The sequence below is a fragment of the Polyodon spathula genome, chromosome 9, assembly GCF_017654505.1.
Source record: "Polyodon spathula isolate WHYD16114869_AA chromosome 9, ASM1765450v1, whole genome shotgun sequence".
Taxonomy (NCBI): Eukaryota; Metazoa; Chordata; class Actinopteri; order Acipenseriformes; family Polyodontidae; genus Polyodon; species Polyodon spathula.
This window is the reverse complement of record NC_054542.1, coordinates 25,481,261-25,502,051: the sequence shown is the minus strand read 5'-3', so window position 1 is coordinate 25,502,051 and position 20,791 is coordinate 25,481,261. Positions and strand designations below refer to the sequence as shown.

At 37.4% G+C, this 20,791-nt stretch overlaps 2 protein-coding genes and 1 non-coding gene across 5 annotated transcripts in view; 2 read left to right on the top strand and 1 right to left on the bottom strand.

Annotated features, from left to right (window-relative positions):
* Positions 1–16,356, bottom strand: part of atp7b (ATPase copper transporting beta) — a 29,026-nt gene extending 12,670 nt beyond the window's left edge. The window contains exons 1-11 of one of the 3 annotated variants that reach the window (XM_041258983.1): positions 16,173–16,356; positions 15,695–15,781; positions 10,663–11,860; positions 8,600–8,860; positions 7,815–7,978; positions 7,067–7,228; positions 4,577–4,653; positions 3,271–3,445; positions 2,496–2,729; positions 1,257–1,348; positions 83–210 (exon numbers count right to left, since the gene is read on the bottom strand). In XM_041258983.1, coding sequence (XP_041114917.1) covers positions 83–210; positions 1,257–1,348; positions 2,496–2,729; positions 3,271–3,445; positions 4,577–4,653; positions 7,067–7,228; positions 7,815–7,978; positions 8,600–8,860; positions 10,663–11,860; positions 15,695–15,772 — 2,569 coding nt within the window. In that variant the 5' untranslated portion in view covers positions 15,773–15,781; positions 16,173–16,356. Of the gene's footprint in view, positions 1–82; positions 211–1,256; positions 1,349–2,495; positions 2,730–3,270; positions 3,446–4,576; positions 4,654–7,066; positions 7,229–7,814; positions 7,979–8,599; positions 8,861–10,662; positions 11,861–13,315; positions 14,166–15,275; positions 15,374–15,694; positions 15,782–16,172 lie in introns of those variants that run through there. The other 2 variants (XM_041258984.1, XM_041258982.1) reach the window with 2 other exon arrangements.
* Positions 14,188–14,297, top strand: trnal-caa. The gene is made up of 2 exons: positions 14,188–14,225; positions 14,252–14,297. It is a non-coding gene; the product is annotated as a tRNA-Leu (tRNA).
* Positions 16,357–16,785: 429 nt separating the features above from the next.
* Positions 16,786–20,418, top strand: LOC121320558 (GDP-Man:Man(3)GlcNAc(2)-PP-Dol alpha-1,2-mannosyltransferase-like). The gene is made up of 4 exons (XM_041258985.1): positions 16,786–16,883; positions 17,407–17,628; positions 18,495–19,426; positions 19,763–20,418. Exons 1-4 carry the CDS (start codon positions 16,846–16,848, stop codon positions 20,047–20,049), a joined length of 1,479 nt encoding a protein of 492 aa, XP_041114919.1. The 5' UTR covers positions 16,786–16,845; the 3' UTR covers positions 20,050–20,418.
* The last annotated feature ends 373 nt before the right edge of the window (positions 20,419–20,791 follow it).

Below are 20,791 nucleotides of genomic sequence, written 5' to 3'. Positions count from 1 at the left end.
GGTAACGTGGTAAAGTATTTAAAGGACATTGGGTGGATACAGCGCTGTACTGTTCGGCTGAACTAACCATGCTGTAACATACCTGTAATTAGAGATTCATCTGCCATAGAACAGCCTTCAATAACTTTCCCATCCACTGGAAACTTCCCTCCAGGAACGACCCTCACAATGTCTCCTCTCTGAACCAGCTCCACCGCAACCTGCTCTTCGCTGAAGCACAATCACAGGGAGCTTTTAATGGGGAGGGACTCTTCTGGTGTTAAAAGCTTATGGGGGCAGCGACTCCTTCAAGGGGTTATTGTTAAAAGTTTTTAAATCTCTCATTGGCTTGATTAGTACCATGCTTCCTTTGGTCACGTTACTTTGAAACAAAGTTCTGAATTTAAATACATAACACTGTAAAACATCAGCATGGCCTACAGTAAAGACTGTATATGAAAAACTGTAAAATACAAATGCAAGTACGTGCAGCACAGCACACTACTAACTCTAAAGTAAACCCAAATATCATATAAATATAATAATAGTATAAAACGGGTCATTTCAATAAATGCACATCACAGTGAGTGAGGTTACCTTTGAATATTACAGTAAAATGTGGAAATATAATTGTTAAAAAAAAACAAACAAAAAAAAAACAGTAAACTGTTGTTACGTATAAATAAGCAACATTCAACTCAGCATTCTGTCTTAATATTCAAAGCCAGGGATCAACCTTGTATTACTTTCTGGTATGTACTGAATTGAGGTGTTTTTGTTATTTAGTAAAATGCGCATGCATATCTGCAAAGCGTTATTTGAAATAACTGCTCAATATCTTGTACCAACAAATCAGAGAACAAAATCTAGGCATATTTTTTTTTTAAATATTTATGTTCTTTCAGACCATTCACAGGTTCAGATCCATTCAGGTGGGAAACAATTACTTAAAGGTAACTCAAGGTAAGTTATCATAAATGCATACTACAATAGGTTTAATTCATTAAATAATGCTGCCTTTTACTAACTTTTGAAATATAGCCGCTTTGCTGCTGAACTCAAAATAGGTCTAGCTTTGATTACAAAGGTGTTCGTGAATGCATTTTTGAATATTCGGACTAGTCTGGTCTTTCTTTATCTCTACAGTATCTCCTGACCCACTTCTCCATCACTCCTATCTGAGTTCTGCCCTTGACAGTGTTGCCACAGTAGTGACGGTGTTGACAGTGTAGTTATGCATTAAAGCTGTCAACACAAGCCTGTGAAATACACCGTACCTGAGAACAGAATGGTCTTGTCCCAGAGTTACCACAGTTGCGTCTGTTGCCTGTAGTGACATTAGCTTAGCCAGCGCTTCTGAGGTCTTACTCTAAAATGACAAACACCCAAGTATTCTGCTTAATACGAATAACAAAAAATGACTTTACAGTGAAACTCTTCAAGTGACTGAGGTTAAACTGTGACAATAAGCAGGGTTTACTTTATAAGTAGTTTAGCAATGACCTAGCAAAACAAAAATAAAATACAGAAGGAGTGTTGATACCATCAAATATGCCTGTTGAACTCAAATATAGTACTAGGCACGTCATTGAGTACCATAGTGTTCATTAATACATGAATTCAATCTTCAGTCTATTAGATTGTATACTGTATGTACACCACAATGTAAAAATTACAAATACGAGAAAGCTGTAAACACACACATTACAGTGTTCTGTATGCTAAATTGTGTTATTGCTCCTTATAAAAATAAAGCATAGCAAGGTGTAATAAAGCATAGAGAGAGTATAATAAAGCATAGGTAGGCATTGTAAAGACCAGCGAGGTATGGTAAAGCATATTAATAAAAATGGCAAACTAGGGTAAATTATGGTTAAACTTCGATAAAGGGTTACTTGCAACATTTCTCTACTAAATATTATTACACGTAAAACTAATCTTATGTTTTTTTTATTGTCCCAAGTGAAATGAAAATGTGTTCTATGACTGTTAAACGTGACTGATATTAAGCAGAGTGTGCTGATAACCAAAGTGCTATTTTCAGGAGTGTGTCCCCTTCGATTCCAATTGTATTCTGACATGCAGGACATTTCCACGTGGTGATATGATATGCTCTGCTATGAACTATATTCTCCACATCTTAGTCTTTTGTACACTCTACCAGAGATGTTATTCCAGCTTGTTTACCTTACTGATAAGGTGTTTAAACTGTAGCAACGTCCCTCCCCTTCCCATAACCGTTAAATACTGGGCAACTCTGTAAATAAGGTGAGAGAACTATTTGACACAAAGGGCTATAAACCCGGAATAGGTCACCAAGGAAGATCATTAACTCAAACAGTACCAAAGGATACGATAGAGTGAATTCACAGTGATTTACCTTGCCTACTAGTGCTTTTCCTCTGCTATACTACACTTCACTATGCTTTTATCACAATATTCTGCAGCAATTATTGTAACACATTTCTGCCCATAGTTATAACTTCATAATGCAAAAGCACTAGTATAGGGGTTACCTTTGCAACATGTTCCAGCCACCTGCCCAGGGCAATGAAAACAAAAAGCATAGGCGGAGTGTCAAAGAAGGTGACCGGACTTTGCTCCGCCCTTTCTACCATGGCCACTATCACAACAACGCAGGAGTACACATAGGCGACTGATGTTGCCAGAACTATGAGGACATCCATGTTGGCCGTTTTGTGTTTGAGAGCTTTGTAGGCTTGAACATAGAAGTACCACCCTCCAATAAACTGAAAATCAAAAACAAAACACGCAGTGATCACTGTCATGAAGACCATGTCAATGAAATAAAAACAAAACACGCAGTGATCACTGTCATGAAGACCATGTCAATGAAATAAAAACAAAACACGCAGTGATCACTGTCATGAAGACCATGTCAATTTTTTGTTTTACAAAAGAAGCACAATTCACACAAATAAAGATAAAACTAACATTCATCAATAACTTCAAAATGAACTATAATAGGTAAAAAAAAAAAAAAGAAAGAAATGGTTACTCTAAAACTACAGAAACTGTTTATAATAGTCTCTAAGGTAAAACTAATAAGTAATTACACTGATGAAGCTACATAGCCAAAATATATGTCTACTCAGCCTAGTTTCTTGTAAGTTTTACCTAACGAACTGTTCAAGTAACAGAAAAAGGAAGATAATCTACACTGCGGTATACTAAGTTAAATTAACTTCATCAGAGTGAGAGTGAAAAGAATGATAAGAGACTTGCCAGAAAGTGTGTTTTGTTTTTTAACTGTTAACAATAAACACATACCTGCACGGGGGTACACAGAACAAAGAAGGCCAGGTTGAGAATGGACAGCCCTGGAACAATGTTCTGCTCAGGGGGCATGGAGCCACTGTGTTTACTGTCCATTATGATCATGTAGATCATTAAACCCATGACAGGGATACCAAACACCAGGCTGAACAGGAACGAGTTCTTCCACCTGAAATCCAAAAGGTATGTGAATGCAAAACTGGTTCAAACAAAGACAAAAATAGGATGTAAATTAAAAGCAGCTTCTCTATTTACTGTGTTTATCAGTCTGCACAGCCTTCTTCAAAACCAAAGGCAGGTAGTCTTAATAAGATTTCTGTTTTTCCCACAGAAATCTGCAACCCAATTATCTTTAAATACTGTTGGAAGGAATATTTTTAAGAACTATTTTGAATGTAAGATGCTCTTGCATTAAACAGTGCTTTAAATAAACGTCCTTCTCCAATACCGTTAAAAAAAAAAAAAAATTGTCAGGAACTGCAAACTTGACAAGTAACCAAAATTAGAATTAAAAAAACTCCTCAACAAAACATTCCTTAAAATTTGTTTTTGTGATTCTGTGCCACACTTAACTCTGCATTCTTTCATAATGATCTAAAGAGATCTAAACAGAGACTTCCAACATGTTAGCATCAATCTTGGAACCACTTTTTAGATCACATGAAAGAAACACATGCCAGCAGACATGCATTTTCATTATAAAACACAATAGGCCACATTTTCAAACCATTTTCTCCAGTCTTTAATTAACTCCTATTTTTGAATGTCTGTTAATTTTACAAAACTAGAACCAGTCGACTAAGTAATATAAAGCACTTTCGCAGTGTTAGTTTCTCATTTTCAAACATATACATGATTTTTTCTCCTTCCAAAAAATACGATTTAATTAAAGACTGGAGGTAATGCTTTGAAAATGTGGCCTGATATCTGGTACTAATTTAGGTTAAAGAAAGTTCTCAGTTGTTAAACCTTATTCTTAGTACATCTGTTATACTTCTACTTCGTGGGTCACTTTAGCTCAGCAGTGAGGATCAAAGCATGTTGCTGGCTGAAGCAAGTCAGTCAACAGGGGAAGCAGCAGGTTGGTTAGACAGGAAAAAAGCCATTAAAGGTTGGGGGAAAATGTCAACCCTGCAGTTGAAATGGCTAAGCAAATGCAACACTAACTGTAAACAGAGATTTCTTTAACCAATTATAGTATCATATGGGAGTTTTAACATTTGAGATCCTATATAATGAACAGAAGTGAACAACCAGTAAGATTACATAATTCTTTGTTGTGGATGATAAATATCCTTACTGTCTTATTTCCACCTGGTGATCCAAAGTATTGGCCCCTGTCTCTTTTTTCATCAGGGAGGCACTGAATCCAAGTCCCTTAAAAATACAAAATGCAAGTACAGTGTTAAAAAGTACAACCTTTTAGAGGTGCACAATTCCAGTCTTCATGGTCCAGAGATCACAGTCTTTGATCCAAATATATTCTAAATTACTTAGAGACAATTTAATTTAATGAGACGTATAAAACCTGGAGGACTGACCTGGAGGACTTGATTTGTGCACTCTTCCATGTACTGTACATACAAAACCATCAAACCAAAAATGTTTTGTGTCTATAATGTACTGAATAAATAAGGGTTATAATGATCAAATGTACAGATCACACAATAACATTACACACATGTGGCCGTTCCATTGGCTGCCTACACACATTTTTCTGGTGATTTCTACGGCTCTTGACCTCCATCCCACAAGGTGTGCAGTAGGTCTGGGGTGAGCTTTATAATATAAGGTGTTTTTCTTTTTCACAGTTTTCTTTATCTTTATGAGTTTTGATACTTTAGTAGAAAAAAAAAATGCTGTTTATTTGTGATTTTATTCACCACTCGAAAAGTGATTCTTTCTAGTACAGTAGAACCTGGAAGTTACGAACACCTTGGGAATGGAGTCTGAACTGTTCGTAACCCTGAAAATGAATTTTCAATGGTTTTATTAAAGTGTACACTTGCTACTTGCACCCTCAATCTGGTGAATAATACAAAGATACAGCACAGTAATGTAATAGTCATATTGTTATGGTTCTAAAGTCTTTAAGACAGAATTATAAATGGAAAAAAGGCTAAATTTAAATTACCATTGAAGCGCCTATTTGGTTGCATTGCACGCATGTTTGAGTGATTGCATACTTCTGGCTGAAAGTGGGGTGGACCGGTCAGTTTGTAAGTTTGGTGTTCGTAACTGGGGCCAATTGTACTAACGCGATCAAAAACCAGGATCGGATCTGGGCTCACTGAAGCCGGATCTTGAGAAGGCGTTGTACTAAACAGATACAGCAGGCTCCACTGATACCATTTTTTTATCCGATTCTGGTGCTGCGCAAGCCGTAACCAGGGAAACTGATCAATGAGAAGCGAATATTCGTGGTGCAGCGTTTAAAGATTCTGAATGTCAGAATATGAAGTAAACAGATTGAGTACGTTAATATCTGGTGTTTGTATTTTAAAACTTCTAAAAAGTTCATAATAAATGTTGCCGTTCACGGTCGTGTGTATTATCTGACGGATACACTCACAATGCTGTATTCTTTACAGCGGTAAATTAGCCACCAAACACACAAACAGCTAGCTGCAGCATCGGTTCAGGGCAAATTATCAACACATTTTGAGCAAATTGAATCAAGGGCTGATAGCTGGCACTAGAAAAATGTCGCGGACAGGGGGAGATCGAGGCTGTCAGAGAAGGTACGCTCATTATGAAAGGGAATTGACCAAAACATAAAAAAGAGTGTTCAATCCGATTAAACCAATGATTTAATTGTAATCAATTTTTTTTCTAAAACATTAAATATCCCCGTTTTCATATAATAATCTGAGGAAAATATTTTTGTGAAATCCTGCAAATATTTGAAGTTTATTAAGTTACCATTATGTCGATCAATTATCGTAATAGTGTGCTTATTTAGGGATTACTTTAACAATTGTAAAAAGAGTTTCCTTTACGTATTATGATGGAGTATGTTAAAAATCTCTGTTGAATATATATTTCGTTTAATTCGCAACCATCAACCGTAGAGCAGGATCAGATTGGGATCAGAGATGAGTTTTAAATGGAATTACATTATTTTGTTTATTCCTTTGTTTAAAACTAAAAACATTTATTTTCTCCATTTATAAAACGTTCAATGAAGCTCTGATTCCACTGTGATCTTGGTCTGAAGCAAGATCGAAACAGAATCAGATTTTGAGCCAAAACTGAGCTCAAGATCAGCTCTGATCCTTTTATTGCAACCCAATATGTCATTGGATCAAGATCGGAGCTTGGATCCAGGATCGGACCTGTTTAGTACAACCAGCCACTGGATCGGATCCGTTTAGTACAACCGGCCCCTGGATCACATCCATTTAGTACAACCGGCCCCTGGATCAGATCCATTTAGTACAACCGGCCCCTGGATCAGATCCATTTAGTACAACCAGCCTCTGGATCAGATCCATTTAGTACAACCCGCCCCTGGATCGGATCCGTTTAGTATAACCGGCCCCTGGGCTTCTACTGTATTTCTCAAAAGGTTCTGGAGTATTGATGTGCTGAGGCAACCTGAGAACTTCTCAGATCTTGCAGGAGCACGATGGAATACTGTGATGGAATACAGGGGAGGGGAGTCAGCACTGAGAACAAAAGAAAGTGTTCTTTCAGTGTTTTTAGGATTCTTTTGAGGTGTTGTGGGTGTTTTATCTGTAATCATTGGTTAAAACCTAAAATAAAATATAATATAAACCAAGGTACATACCTCAACAATCTTGATTATGTCACGAGCACCAAGGATTTCCGGATCAAATTTAATATGAGCTTTACTCGTGGCAAGAGCTACTGAGGCATACAAAATCCCATTGGTCCTGGTAAGTTTGGATTCAATGTTGTGCACACACGATGCACACGTCATGCCTGTAATCTAAGAGACACAATCTGTTTAAATATTACACCACATGTTCCAAAGCGCATTTATTTTATTATTATATGCCAACATCCAGCTTGTAGGAGTGACGACAGTGGTTTTGCCAAGCTTCGAATTCAGAGCTAGCTACAGCTACTGTTTTATCAGTAAAACAAAAATAACTTACTTAATAAAATCTATCATCATAAGTAAATGGTTAGTATAAAAAGAAAACACAATGGTTCTTTGTGGGTATCTTAAAAATAATCAGTTTAAAGACATAAACAATCTCATGACCATTGTACCTCTATGTTTATGGCTTCTCTCACTCACTGATTGTTTTTACATTTAGAACCATTGGAACCCACTTAGAGCCATTGTGTATCCTCTTTGAATTCCACTCTACCAGCAAAACAGGAGACCTCACGAATGCTCAGTTCTATGTAATGTTAATACTAAAATATTGTAATACAGGGTTTCATTGAAAATGATCAGTTTTGTTTTATAATGAGCAGTTGGCTCACTTGTGGTTAGACCCAATATAAATAATATTTCACCACAGAAAAACCCTTGACTGTATTTGTTCCTAAGTAATTCTACTTACAATCAGTTGTAGTTTCCCATCAGTGATGGCCTGATCTTCCATTACTGTGGCCCCAAATCCCAGATCTGTAATCAGTTGTGCTATCTGTGCAGGATCATAAACGTCTGTCTTGTACTTAACTTCTGCTTTCCCAGCCATCAGGGCTACCAGAACTGAGACAATACCTGCAAAAGTAAAATTGAATATTACACAGTACTGGAAATTAATACAAAAATATAATCAATATACTATATTTATACATTATGAAACTAAGTCAAGTAGAGAGCTGTTGGCCTTCTGCTGTGTACTATACATTGAACAGCGCACTAAACAAAACAAGTGTCTACTTGACCTGGCTTCTAATAGATTCACCTTAGAACATTTTTAAGTTATGGATGACATACCTATACATTCTTTAAATTATTAAATAAGTTAAACACCTGCAAAGAAATGGTATATTAGCTCTACCACTTCTACAGTGGTACCGCAGATTACAGCTCTCCATCACGTTTTATAGCTCATTAAAATTATTGTAATTACTAGTAACAGTAATCTTTTAATATGGTCACATATTATAAATAAATAATCAAGAAACAAATTGTACAGTACAGGCATGTTCTAAATCACCCCAATACAAAACCAACCGCACTGAGGACAATAACAAAGGGTTTGCAGTGTGGTCGAAGCCAGCGCCACCTAGTGATATTGTCAAGTACAAACACTACTTCAGTACCACTCAGATTGACGAAATGGTAAGGGACAGTAAAAAATACCAAACAATTCAAAACGTGGAATTCCTCACTCACCGCTGCGTTTCTGCAGGTTCCTCTCAATATTGCTGACGCAGGAGGCGCACGTCATCCCAGTCACCTGTATAAAGCACTTCTCTGTCCTGGCTGCCTCTGTGCTCTGGTCGTCCGCAAGGGATTTCTTTGGAAAAGCATCTGGAATGTAATCTGAGCTCTGTGATTTGGTGTGAGTTTTTGGTTGTTTCTTCTTCTGTGGGGTTCCATGCTTAGATCTGGCAGCTTCATCACATGAACCCGGCTCACGTGGTTTATCTTTATCTGCATTAAAATACAGAAACGAAAAGTTGAGTGACTTTTGTGGAAAGGAGATACATAGAAATCAACTGCCACCCACAATATTGCTGATTCTGAACACTACTATACTAATAATCCATTTAGAAATTCCAGTCCTGTACAGTATTTCCACGTAAATGTAATGTAAGCCACCCATAACTACAAAACACTTAGGGCTACATTCTCAAAGCTATTTATTATTAATTTCTTAGAAGATGCCCTTATCCAGGGCAACTTACAATTGTTACAATTATATCACATTATTTTTTACATACAATTACCCATGTATACAGTTGTGTTTTTACTGGAGCAATTTAGGTAAAGCACCTTGCTCAAGGGTACAGCAGCAATGTCCCCCACCTGGGATTGAAATGCACAACCCTCTGGTCCAGAGCCCTAACCACTACTCCCCTAGTTGTTTACTCCAAATCATCATTAGCACATTTTCTTTTAGAAAGAACAAACACACCCAATAAAGTTACCAAACCACGTATAAAAGACTAAGGGCCTGATTCACGTACCAGCGGTAAAACAGGAGTTAAGACTGGAGGTGTGTTATTATCACTCCTCCAAACTTTACTCTTTGCTATTATTCAGGTTTCTCTGTGGCGTTTGATCAGCGCTCATGAATCATTAACTTGCGTTAATACCACCCTTTTACCATGGGACTCTTACCTTATTATCTCCTATAAATAAATTGCCACTCGTAATACCTCCAGGACAGCTGGCTGTAGGCGCATTGGGATAATATAGCTTGTATTTAAAAAGCCTTTGTCTTAATTAAAAATGACTCAACAAGTGAGCATTTTCTAACATTCACGTTTTAATGTTTGTGACGTGTTACTTTTTCTTTTGAGTTGTATTTCTGTTGCTTTCAAGCAAAATCAATGTGAAATGTATTGTTACATGTTGTATGTGAGTTTCTGTGACTAATCATTTGTTTAGTGAGATTAAAAATGTACATGGTTGAATCTACTCACTTGCAATGCATGTTTGTGAATGGTGAATAAGCGCTGGACACTTGATCCTAAGGCTTTCTCTGTATCATCTTAGTCCCCCTTAACCTAACCTACCAATTTATCTGTTAACTGAATTTTTCACGGTAAATCTATATAATAAATACATTATTCTGTGTTTGGAGAGAGTCAGGATGAAATATATAGTATGTGCACGCAGGCCTTTGTTAAGTTTTTTCAATCAACAGTAATGGAATTAGATATGATGTGTTATGAGCATCAAAAATGTAATCAAAGCCTCCACTAGTGTTTTCTACTATTATAACAACCTTGACTTGCATGAAGAAAGAAAAACATTGAGTGAAACAGCTTGCATCACTCGATTTTCAAGGTGTGGTATCCAAAGCATAATCAACAAGTACAGGACTGGAAGACCCAAAAAGCTGTCTAACAAGGATGAGCAATACTTGAAGATAATATCCTTTGGGAATAGAAAGAAGCGTTGAATTGACAACAGAACTGGCAGAAGGCACAGGTGTCGTTGTCCATCAAATCAACAGTACGAAGGTCACTTTTGAAATCAGGACTTAAATGATATGTTGCAGTAAGGCTAAAATATGCACATGAACATAGAAATTGGGCTATGGAACAATAGTCAAAGGTGCTTTTCTCACAGTTCAGGTTTTCTTTATCATCAGATTCACAGCCTTGTGACACTTGTTGTAAAATGGATGAAACAAAATATGGGACTAGTCTAGACTGAGATATCAATAAGGAGCAGAATCAAGTTAACTAGTTTCAGAAATGTATGATAAAGGCATCTGTCATTACCAGAGATGGATGCATGGAACCCCATATCTTCTATGGTGGCTCTCAAGTCTTCAGGATTGGTAATTGATGGATCAAAGTGTATTGTTCCCGTCTCCTCTGCTAACGAAACCTTTATCACATGGACTCCCATCCTCTGAGAAACTATGCCCTCAATGGACTCTACACAGGAGTTGCAGGTCATCCCCCCAATACTAATCACAGTGGACATGTTTTGAGACTGGTTTAGTTCAGTGCTTGATAAACTATGATGCAACACTGGCACAATAACTTTTATGGGAGCAGATGTCTGGTCCTCCACTTCATTGGGAATAGATATTTTAAAATTCCCAGGTGGGAGGCTTTCTATAGCCTGCTTCACTGAAATCAAGGTAATTATGGCAGGATTATACTGTAGCTCAGCACTGTTTGTTTCCAAGGACACCTTGATGCCCTGCACACCTGCCATTTCAGAAATGTTAGCTTCAATGTTATAAACACAAGAATTGCAATGCATCCCTCCCACGCCCAGTGTTACAGTTCTAATGCTGGGTTGCTTTCCTGCAGCCTTTTCATTCTTCTCTGCAGGCAGAGTTGTCATCATGGTGCCACTTTGCAAGCGCTGAATGTCAAAGGAGCCCAGTTTTAAAGGGTCAGGCTTGCTCTTGATGGTAGCCTCAAAGCCCATGTCGTCGATTTGTTTTCTCAGTTCCTCTGGTTGAATGATGTCGGGCTGGTAGGAAATGACAGCCTCCTGGCTGTTGAGAGACACTCTGATTCGCTGCACTCCCTGCAGTTTGCCGATCTTCCCTTCAATGGTGTTTGTACAAGACTGGCATGTTATGCCCTCAACATGAATCTTCACAAGGGACTCGGTGAACGAGGGGTTCCTCTTGGCCTGCCAACCAGACATGGCTAAACTGGCGTCAAAGCCCATAGCCTCAATTTCTTGGCACACCTTCTGTGCACTGATGGTGAAGGAGTTGTATTCCATGAAGGCATTGTTCTTTTCCAGAGAAACCTTTATCCCTGCAACGCCCTTCACTTTGGAGATTTTACCCTCTATGGCCTGTACACAGGACTGGCATGTCATGCCCGCTATGTTAATAGTAGCTTTGCAGACATCAGTAGGGGAAGGGTATAGCTCATTTTGGCTGCCAGGTTCATACCCTAAGTTCTCAAAGGCATGGCTCGGATATAAACCAGCATGCTCCAATGACTCCTAAAAGACAACAGAAATGAGATGTCAAGTTCCAGAAAGCTTGACTGAATAAAAAACAACTTCCTTATCTATGACAAACTGCATAAGACCAGAAAGAGAAGAATCACACAGGGAACAGTTAATGTTGTTTAATGTTTTAACAGTGTTAACCATTACATATTGTATATATTTTGGCTGCATTAAAACCTGTCAGTAATGGAAAATGTCTGGTATACAACTTAATGCCCTAATACCTGTATTCTGAACCAAGCTATCACAATGAAATGCATGCTGATTGCAACTGTAGAAATCACTGTACCACAGCACAATGTACTCTTCCAGAAGTTGGCCGAAAAATACATTACTTCACCTGTCCTTGACTGATTCCTGTCCTCAAATCTTTGTCAAGTGTTTCTAATCAGGTGATTGTAATTGCAAAAACAGCAAAACACTGCAATCAAGTGTATCTGTTAAGAGATCCCCTCTACCAGTATTGCAATCATCTGAAGAACGGTGCAAATGTCTCATATTTTCAATTACCTGCTGATGTCATAGAAATAGACCACATGATTAGAATTTCTGTTTTAAGTTTCTTTCTTTTTTTAAAGTGGGTGTTTCATCCACAAGGTTATTTAAAAAGATTAAAGCAACATTTATCTACTAGCTCTACAATGTCAACAAAACATGCTGCCCATATAAGGTTATACTATTTTACTGTTGTTATGCTATCAGATCGGTGTATAAAATGTTACACACTTCAGAAAGTTCTTAGGTGGGGATATATTTCCTTATCTATTTATTTTTATAACAAAAACCACTATTAAAACACCACATTTATAGTTTGACTACTTGAATGAATTGTGTGAACATAACCACAGTGTTTGATGTTTTGGATAAAAAGTAACACTGGCATACATAGTATATTTAACAGGCAAAAATAACTGGACTCTTTTTTTTTTTATGTAGATTCCTTTTTTTTATGTGTGGCTGTTTATGGGTATATATATAATATATATCTATATATATATATATATATATATATAATATATATATATATATATCTATATATATATATATTGTCATAGTATTATATATATATATTATATATAATATATATATATTATATATATATATATATATATATATATATATATATATATCAATAGTGTTATATTGGGTGTCCCACTGTGACCTGCTATGTATAAATCCCATTCAAACAGTTAAAACCAGTGGCCTTTGGCACAAAAGTAAAACGTAAAGGTGAAAAGTATCTATAAATGTCAGACCAAAACAGAAATATGTCTCCTAATATGTATTATTATTATTATTGTATATATCTATCTATTTGATTTATTACAATCATATTGACTTAACTATGAGTTTTTAACTTTTTTAAAACAAAGTCTAGTCATTTAAATAGCAATCACAGTAAACGACTTTAGGCAACTCAATAAACATTTTTTTTTTTTAACTAACCGGTTCGTCATCCACTTTTTCTTCAGAGCATGAATTCATTGTGTCTTTTTCTTCACTCGGAAGTCTGCGCTTAGCGTTGGTGTTGTGTTCGAGTTTGGTTACAGTGCTGGCAGACCGCCGGTCGTAGCTAGCACCTTCCAAACTTGGTCGTTTCATGTGGCAGGACACCAATGTCGCCTGCCCGTTGCTAGGTACAGGATCGGGTCCGTCAACAGGTATGTTAAAAGCCTTTGGTGAAAACGTTCTCATTTTAACGTGGCTGTTCCCTCACAGTGGTCTTCTTGTATAAGTTAGGCATTGTGTGCTTCTCGCACATCCGTTTATATATACTCGTGTTGCAGACTGCACTGTACAGGCTGCACACAACTTAAACGGTGAGAGAGACAGGTTAATACAAAAACTAATTTAGTTCCTCCTCCTAGTGCTAGAACGATTTTTTTTTTTTTTTTTTGCACTCAGTACTCAGCACTCAGACTTTCCAGAAATCCCAGCCGAGTGCACAACTCCAATAAAACTGTATAAAAAATACAAACCTGCCGAGTCACTTTCCAGCGCTTTCCAATATCGGTTTTGCACTGTCACCTAGTAATGTTTAACACAGGAATAATGGCGATTGTAAAAAAAAAAAAAAAAAAAACTGAAAATGTTACGTTGTATAACTTCTGCGGGAAATTGAATTTGTATTATAATTTTCAGTTTTGTATCACGTTTCCGTTACACAATTTAAACACAAGAGTTTCTGTCCAAACAAACATTTTATGGTCGTGCTTTCGTAAGCGTATTGATGCCAATCTTACAGATTTGTAATCGTGTTGTTGAAGACTACTCGACATGAAGACGTACCGACGTACTTCCAACACTTACTCAGGCTTGTCAGGATGGCCGAGTGGTCTAAGGCGCCAGACTCAAGGTTAATACCTTCCAAGATGATGGGTGTTCTGGTCTCCGAATGGAGGCGTGGGTTCAAATCCCACTTCTGACAAATACTTTTTTTTTTTTTTAAATTTGTGTTACATTTTATTATAAAATTATATTTTCAGCGCTCGAATTCGATGTTTTCAATTGCTGCATGTAAACGTAATTGATATTTCATAGTATAAATAATATATACATATTGAAGCGAAAAAGCTATACTTTATGGAGTGATAATTTATTATACCCGCAATGTACTACATAGTCATCTTAAATGTTGTCGATATGGCAAGTATAGATTTGTGGATTAATAATAGTTTTCGCTATATAATTTTACACAAGAAAATAGGTAGAGAAAATAAGGCTATATTTCTATAAAGCCATGTGCAATTTTACCAGCAGTAGGTGCTAGAACATTTCAGCAACGAGTAACTTGTGTGCTGCATAAAAGTCCCTAGTAGAAGTTTACCACAGTGAATTTGCATGGTAATTTTTCTTTTATTTTCTACCTTGCTTTCCCATCGTTATACTATGAACACTTTTTGTGGTTTGTCATGCTTTTTAAAAACAGCTATAGTAATTTTGTTAATGAATTCTGTTTGAAACACGAGCAAGTTCACAAATCGGGCCTATATTAATGAACATAAGAGATTTTTCTTGAAAGCTAGATATTTTACATCATAGTTAATCTAATGCTCAGTATCTTCATATCTATTACCGCCGTGATTAATACAGCAAAGACACATTTCTCAGAATAGAAAACCGGTTAATACACATACATTACACCATTTGCAATCGGTGTGTATGTTCCTGTCGAATTTACAGGAGGTAAGGTCAAAAGACCAGGGACACCGGGCCAGATTGCAAAACCGTTCAACTTCCGTTGTCTTGTGTTACGACTTCTGTAAATCTCAGAAACACATGCATTTCTTTTAAAACACTTAACAGAAGTCAAAATGTTTTATTTAAAAAAAAAAATCTTCCCCGTCCCCATCACTGATGTACACACCATGAAAGTACAAAATGAAAAATTGGAAAAAGAACTTACTGTGAATGCGTAATGCCTAATTCTCCTTAGGGGGTCACTGTACATTATGAACACAAATGAACGTATATGAAGGTAGTAAACCAGCAACCTCAAATCCTATAACGACCAGCAGCACTGTCATTTTTCATGTTAAACTGAAGCCAGGCAAGATGTATTTTTTGACCAGTCATGAGTCGCAGACCACATGACTGTCACAGGAATCCAATTGCTTTTATACAATTACACCAATATTACTACGAAATAATAATAATAATGTGAGGATTCTTCTGATTTGGAAGCAAGCGAGGTAAAGGAAATCTAATGCAATTGCAGTAAAAGTGAGTTTTTGTTTGAACAGAACAAGTTTCTGCCCTATGAACTGCCCATTGTTCTCAGAATGAGCTGTGTGTTGTCTTACGTTAATTTAAGTCTTAACTTACCGTCCTAACGTACACTGTTGTCTGGTTTCGTGGCGTCAATGGAATGCCAGTAAATTGAAATCCTTGTTCCTGTTGCATTTTTACAGACTGTGAGGATAATTGGAATGGTGTAAGGTATCAAATAGAAAACGTATTTTCATTTAAAAAAATAATAATTAAAAAAATTAAAATACGGCAAAACTTATAAATAGTGCAATACAAAACTACATGAATTCTCCAATTTGTAAATTTACAAGTTAAATAACAGTGCATACAGAATTATTTCAAACGGTAAGAAATTACTTGAAATCCTCTGTATAGCTGCCTGTGTTTTAAAAGCTACGTCACTTTATGCAAATACTATACAACAAAATTGAAGAAAGCGAACTCATTTTGTTGTGGCCAGTGCTGCACTCATTGTGTTCAGTCAAATGTAATGTGTACTGTTTAAAATAAAAACAATAACCTAGCAACATTATATAAAACTCGACAAACTTACTAAATGCTCGTCAAATCCACAGTCCACGGTGGACTCCGAACCTATGTACTATGATCATACAAATAAAATACACCCACCCAAGAAAATGAAGCAAACTAGTAAAAGTACTAAAAAACTAAAGAAAAAATATCAGTACAAAATGCTTATAATTTGTAATATGGCTTTAGACTAGTCAACCCACTGGATTTTACCCATTAATACATGTCGCTATAAAAACAGTTACTTCACAGATTTTATTTTTCAATTTCGTAAGTAGGAGTGGCGACAATAACACGTTAAATCCCTAATTTAATAAACCAATCAGACGAGAGCGGTATTGCGGCAGAACGCGGACTCGCACAACTCGTTACAGACGTTAGCCCGATCACATGATAAGGGTGATGAATTTAGGTACTAAAACTAAGTTTATTTCATAACAATAACCTAAGTCCAGATCTAAGGTTCGTGGGATATTGGCCGTGGATCACCAATTCATTCTCAATGTGTTCAGTGTGCTCCCCCTCCCACACCCTGTTTATGGTCACGTGGTAGGGGTGTTTCTGTTCAATGAAGCACGACGTAAATTTCGAGTTGCGCACGCAGCCTTGCCCAACGTGAGCTCCCTGCGAGCTTTCGTTCTGCAGCAATATTCGTTGCACTTCCGGGTGGAAGGTACATTTACCGTTGTCAGAAAATGGCTGAGCACGGGTTATGTCTGTGTGAATTAATCCGGTAAGTTTTATTTCTTGAAATGTTAATCGTCTAAGTGGATTTTGTTGAAGGAATCAGTTGGACATGCAAGGGCATTACATTATTCGAGAAAACATTGTCACCTTAAGAAAAAAACGGTATTTGATGATCTTGCTGGCACGCATCACTTATTAATGCAATCGGTGTCGTCATTTTTTTCTTCTTCTTAATGCCAATTTATAAAACTTCAGTTCACAATTTTAAAGTGCATTTTAAACCATTATTGAGTATTGTATACTTGTAAGAAGTGCAAGAGAAACTTTGCCATTTCAAAAACGCTATGTTGACGAGGTGTTAGCAGCATACGTAGTAGTTATCGGTATGTAAAAATAAATAAAGAATTTATAGAATTGAATTAAATACATCTACTAAGATAACATTATAGAAGAGCTACTGCAGTCAGGTATCAGCATGTCGCACTGCTGGCGTTTAGTTCACCGTCCTGTTCCAGTGCAACACCCCAGACTTGATTACGTTTGGTAAATGCCTTCCTTTCCATTTCCAGATTATTGTGGTCCCTGTTGATCCCCAGTCTCCTCGCCTGTGTGGTTTTAACAGCGCTGCTGTTTGTGCTAATCCTGGGAATTCGATTATGGATGCAACAGAAGAGAAAAGACAGACAAAAGTCAGAGAAGTCTCCAGTGGTGGCGTTTTTTCATCCCTATTGCAATGCTGGAGGAGGGGGTGAAAGAGTGCTGTGGTGTGCGCTGCGAGCCCTTCAGAAGAGGTAAAATCATGTATTTTGTAACTAAGATTTAACTGCAACAATTTCCTTGAGTCTACAAATGTAAAAGCAGTTGGACAAAACAATCTGAATAATTTTTTAGCATAAGCATCACCACAGGCAGCCAGGAGAGCACTATGAAGCCTGTGTTCTTCAAGGGTTTGGCATTTTTTCTGGAAGAAAAACGTGATACTTTCCTCAGTGATTAACACTGTTAATTCTTACAGGGATGTTGGTGGTAGCTTCAGCAAAATGGCCTATTGAAATCCCTTTGAAACATTTGTCCTGTCTTGGATACAGAAGTGCCTGCCCACCTGAAAACTTACTATTAGCCCTCTCTATGTCATATCTGTTGTGTTGTTCCACATTGCCTGAAACTGACATGCAACTATGAGCTTGTGTTTTTGTACTGTAGGAGATGGTATTTGCATAACAAGTGAATATGTCTTATGAGCAGCAGACCAGTTACAAAAGTGTGTATTGCAGGTGTTTTCTATTTTTGTCTAACACTTTCATATGCCAGATTTAAAATGGACATTTCATGATTCTATAAGTCATGAGTTTGGTTAATAAACAGTTAGGGTATGTTGCCAGTAAATTGTACAAGTACTATACTTTACACTGCAGTGGCCCTTCATTGTTTTCAATATTTCAGTTTTTTTACGTGCATCAGATAGCAAAGTGAAGAGGAATCGGACAGATGCACATTTTGTTAAACAAGTAACCAAAGTACTTCCTGCTTTTGATATGCTTTTGTAAATAATGCATATAGTTTAGTGTTCTGTTGCTGTTAGCCTAAATGAATTAAAGATTAAATCAGTGCTTACAAAACAATATACATGCAATAAAATGTCAAATTTATTTTGTAGGTATAAACATGCAACCTTTGTGGTATATACTGGTGACACAGGTGTGACTGGGGAACAGATCGTGGAAGGGGCTTACAGAAGGTTCAACATCAAGCTGCCAGGACCAGTCAAGTTTGTTTTCCTTGAAACGCGCCAGCTTGTGGAAGCCAGTGCTTATCCTTATTTCACCCTATTGGGTCAAAGTCTTGGCTCAATTGTACTGGGATGGGAGGCACTCATAAAGTGTGTTCCTGATATCTATATAGACTCCATGGGCTATGCCTTCACACTGCCACTGTTCAAGTATCTGGGTGCTTGCCAAGTTGGGTGTTATGTCCACTACCCTACCATTAGCATTGATATGCTGTCTGTGGTTCGTGACAGAAATCCCAGATTCAACAATTCTGCTTTCATATCCCAGAATCCTATTCTTAGCAGCTGCAAGCTTATCTATTACTTCATTTTTGCGTTTTTGTATGGACTGGTAGGTTCTTGCAGTGATGTTATAATGGTAAATTCCACATGGACCCAGAATCACATCCTTGCTCTGTGGAGATGTGGTGCGCGTACGAGCATTGTGTACCCCCCTTGCGATGTGCAGACATTCCTAGACATTCAATTGGAGGAAGACGAGAAGAAGAACCACCATTCCATTGTTTCCATTGGCCAGTTCAGGCCAGAAAAGGACCACTCCTTGCAGATCCGAGCATTCCGCAAGCTGCTTGATAAGAAGACTGCTGAGGAGCAGGCGGCTCTGAAGCTCATTCTGATTGGCGGCTGCCGTAACCATGAGGATGAGGAGCGGGTGACCCAGCTCGGAGACCTGTGTGAGAAGCTGGGAGTCGGGGACAAAGTGGAATTTAAAATCAACATTCCATTTGAGGAATTGAAAAGGCTCCTCTCTGAAGCTACTATTGGGTTGCATACCATGTGGAATGAACATTTTGGAATAGGTATTGTAACCCACAGTTTGTATACATAAAGTATACATTTATATTTTGTTAACAAAACAACATTGATGTTTACATTTTATGTATTTGTTGACTGAATTAGGTTAATTTCATATTTGTGATGCCATATTTTGTTCAGATAGTTACATTTATTGTGTATTATTATTTTTCCTAAATGGACAATATGCAAGAGAGATTTAATGCTGTGACCTTTTGCAAAGTTTCTCTATATAAATCAGTCTATCAACACGGCAATACAATTTATGCCACTTAATATAGTGTTACCACTTCACCACTAGAAACACCTGTCTCCTCTGCTTTGCACTCTCATTTGTGCAGGTGTTGTGGAATGTATGGCTGCTGGAACGGTTATCCTAGCTCACAACACGGGAGGACCAAAGCTGGACATTGTGGTTCCCTATGACGGAGGGGTGACTGGATTTCTGGCCGATGATGAAGACAGCTACGCCAAAGCCATGGACAACATTCTCTCGTCTTCCCCAGAGAAGAGGCTGGACATCAGGCGAAACGCTCGCCACTCGGTGGGCAGATTCTCTGACCAGGAGTTTGAGAGGTCTTTCCTGGCTGCCGTGGAACCCCTTTTGTTGACTTTGTTAACAAGCTAGTAGTCACACTAGTATGCCTTGAAGTTGACTGTGCTTTCCATCATTTCAATGCAGGGACCAGGGTGCTCTTTAGATTACACAGGTGAACATAGGACTGGGTAGTTCTTTCCCCTGTTAAATACAGCATTTTTGTTGCATACAGAGCTTGCTTCACAAGAGTGGTTTGTGATGGTATTATGCAGATGTCATAGGGGCTTATTTTTCTTATTTCTCCAGTTTCTAACAGGGTACATGTAGTGGAAGGTTTGTGTCCCTTGGATAAAAGGCAAAAACTGTAAATAGGACTGTGTTTATTAAATAAGAGATGTAATGTGATATTTAATTGAGTAGTAATCCAAAAAAGCTAAATAAAATGTAATGGCGATGTTGTCAAGGGGGTCGCTTTGTCTTTATTTCATATAGTTTTGCATAAATCTATACCAGTTATAAAGAAACAGTTTTATTAATCTTGCCATATATCCATGAGTGCAGGAACAGTAATTTATTAAGAAAATGTATCGTGTAATAATGAACAGATTGCACGAGACGTGGGTTGAAGAAAATGGCTAGACATAGGTCAGTCTCTAGAGTGTGCTGTTACACCAAAAAAATAACCACATCCAAAATGTAAACATCTTCCTTTTAAAATTTGTACTTTTATTATAGCATGCTTTGAGTGAGCTACATTTCAAACAAAATAATAGGAATACTAGAATACTACTGCTTTACACCACAGTGACCTACTGGATTTCAGACACGAATC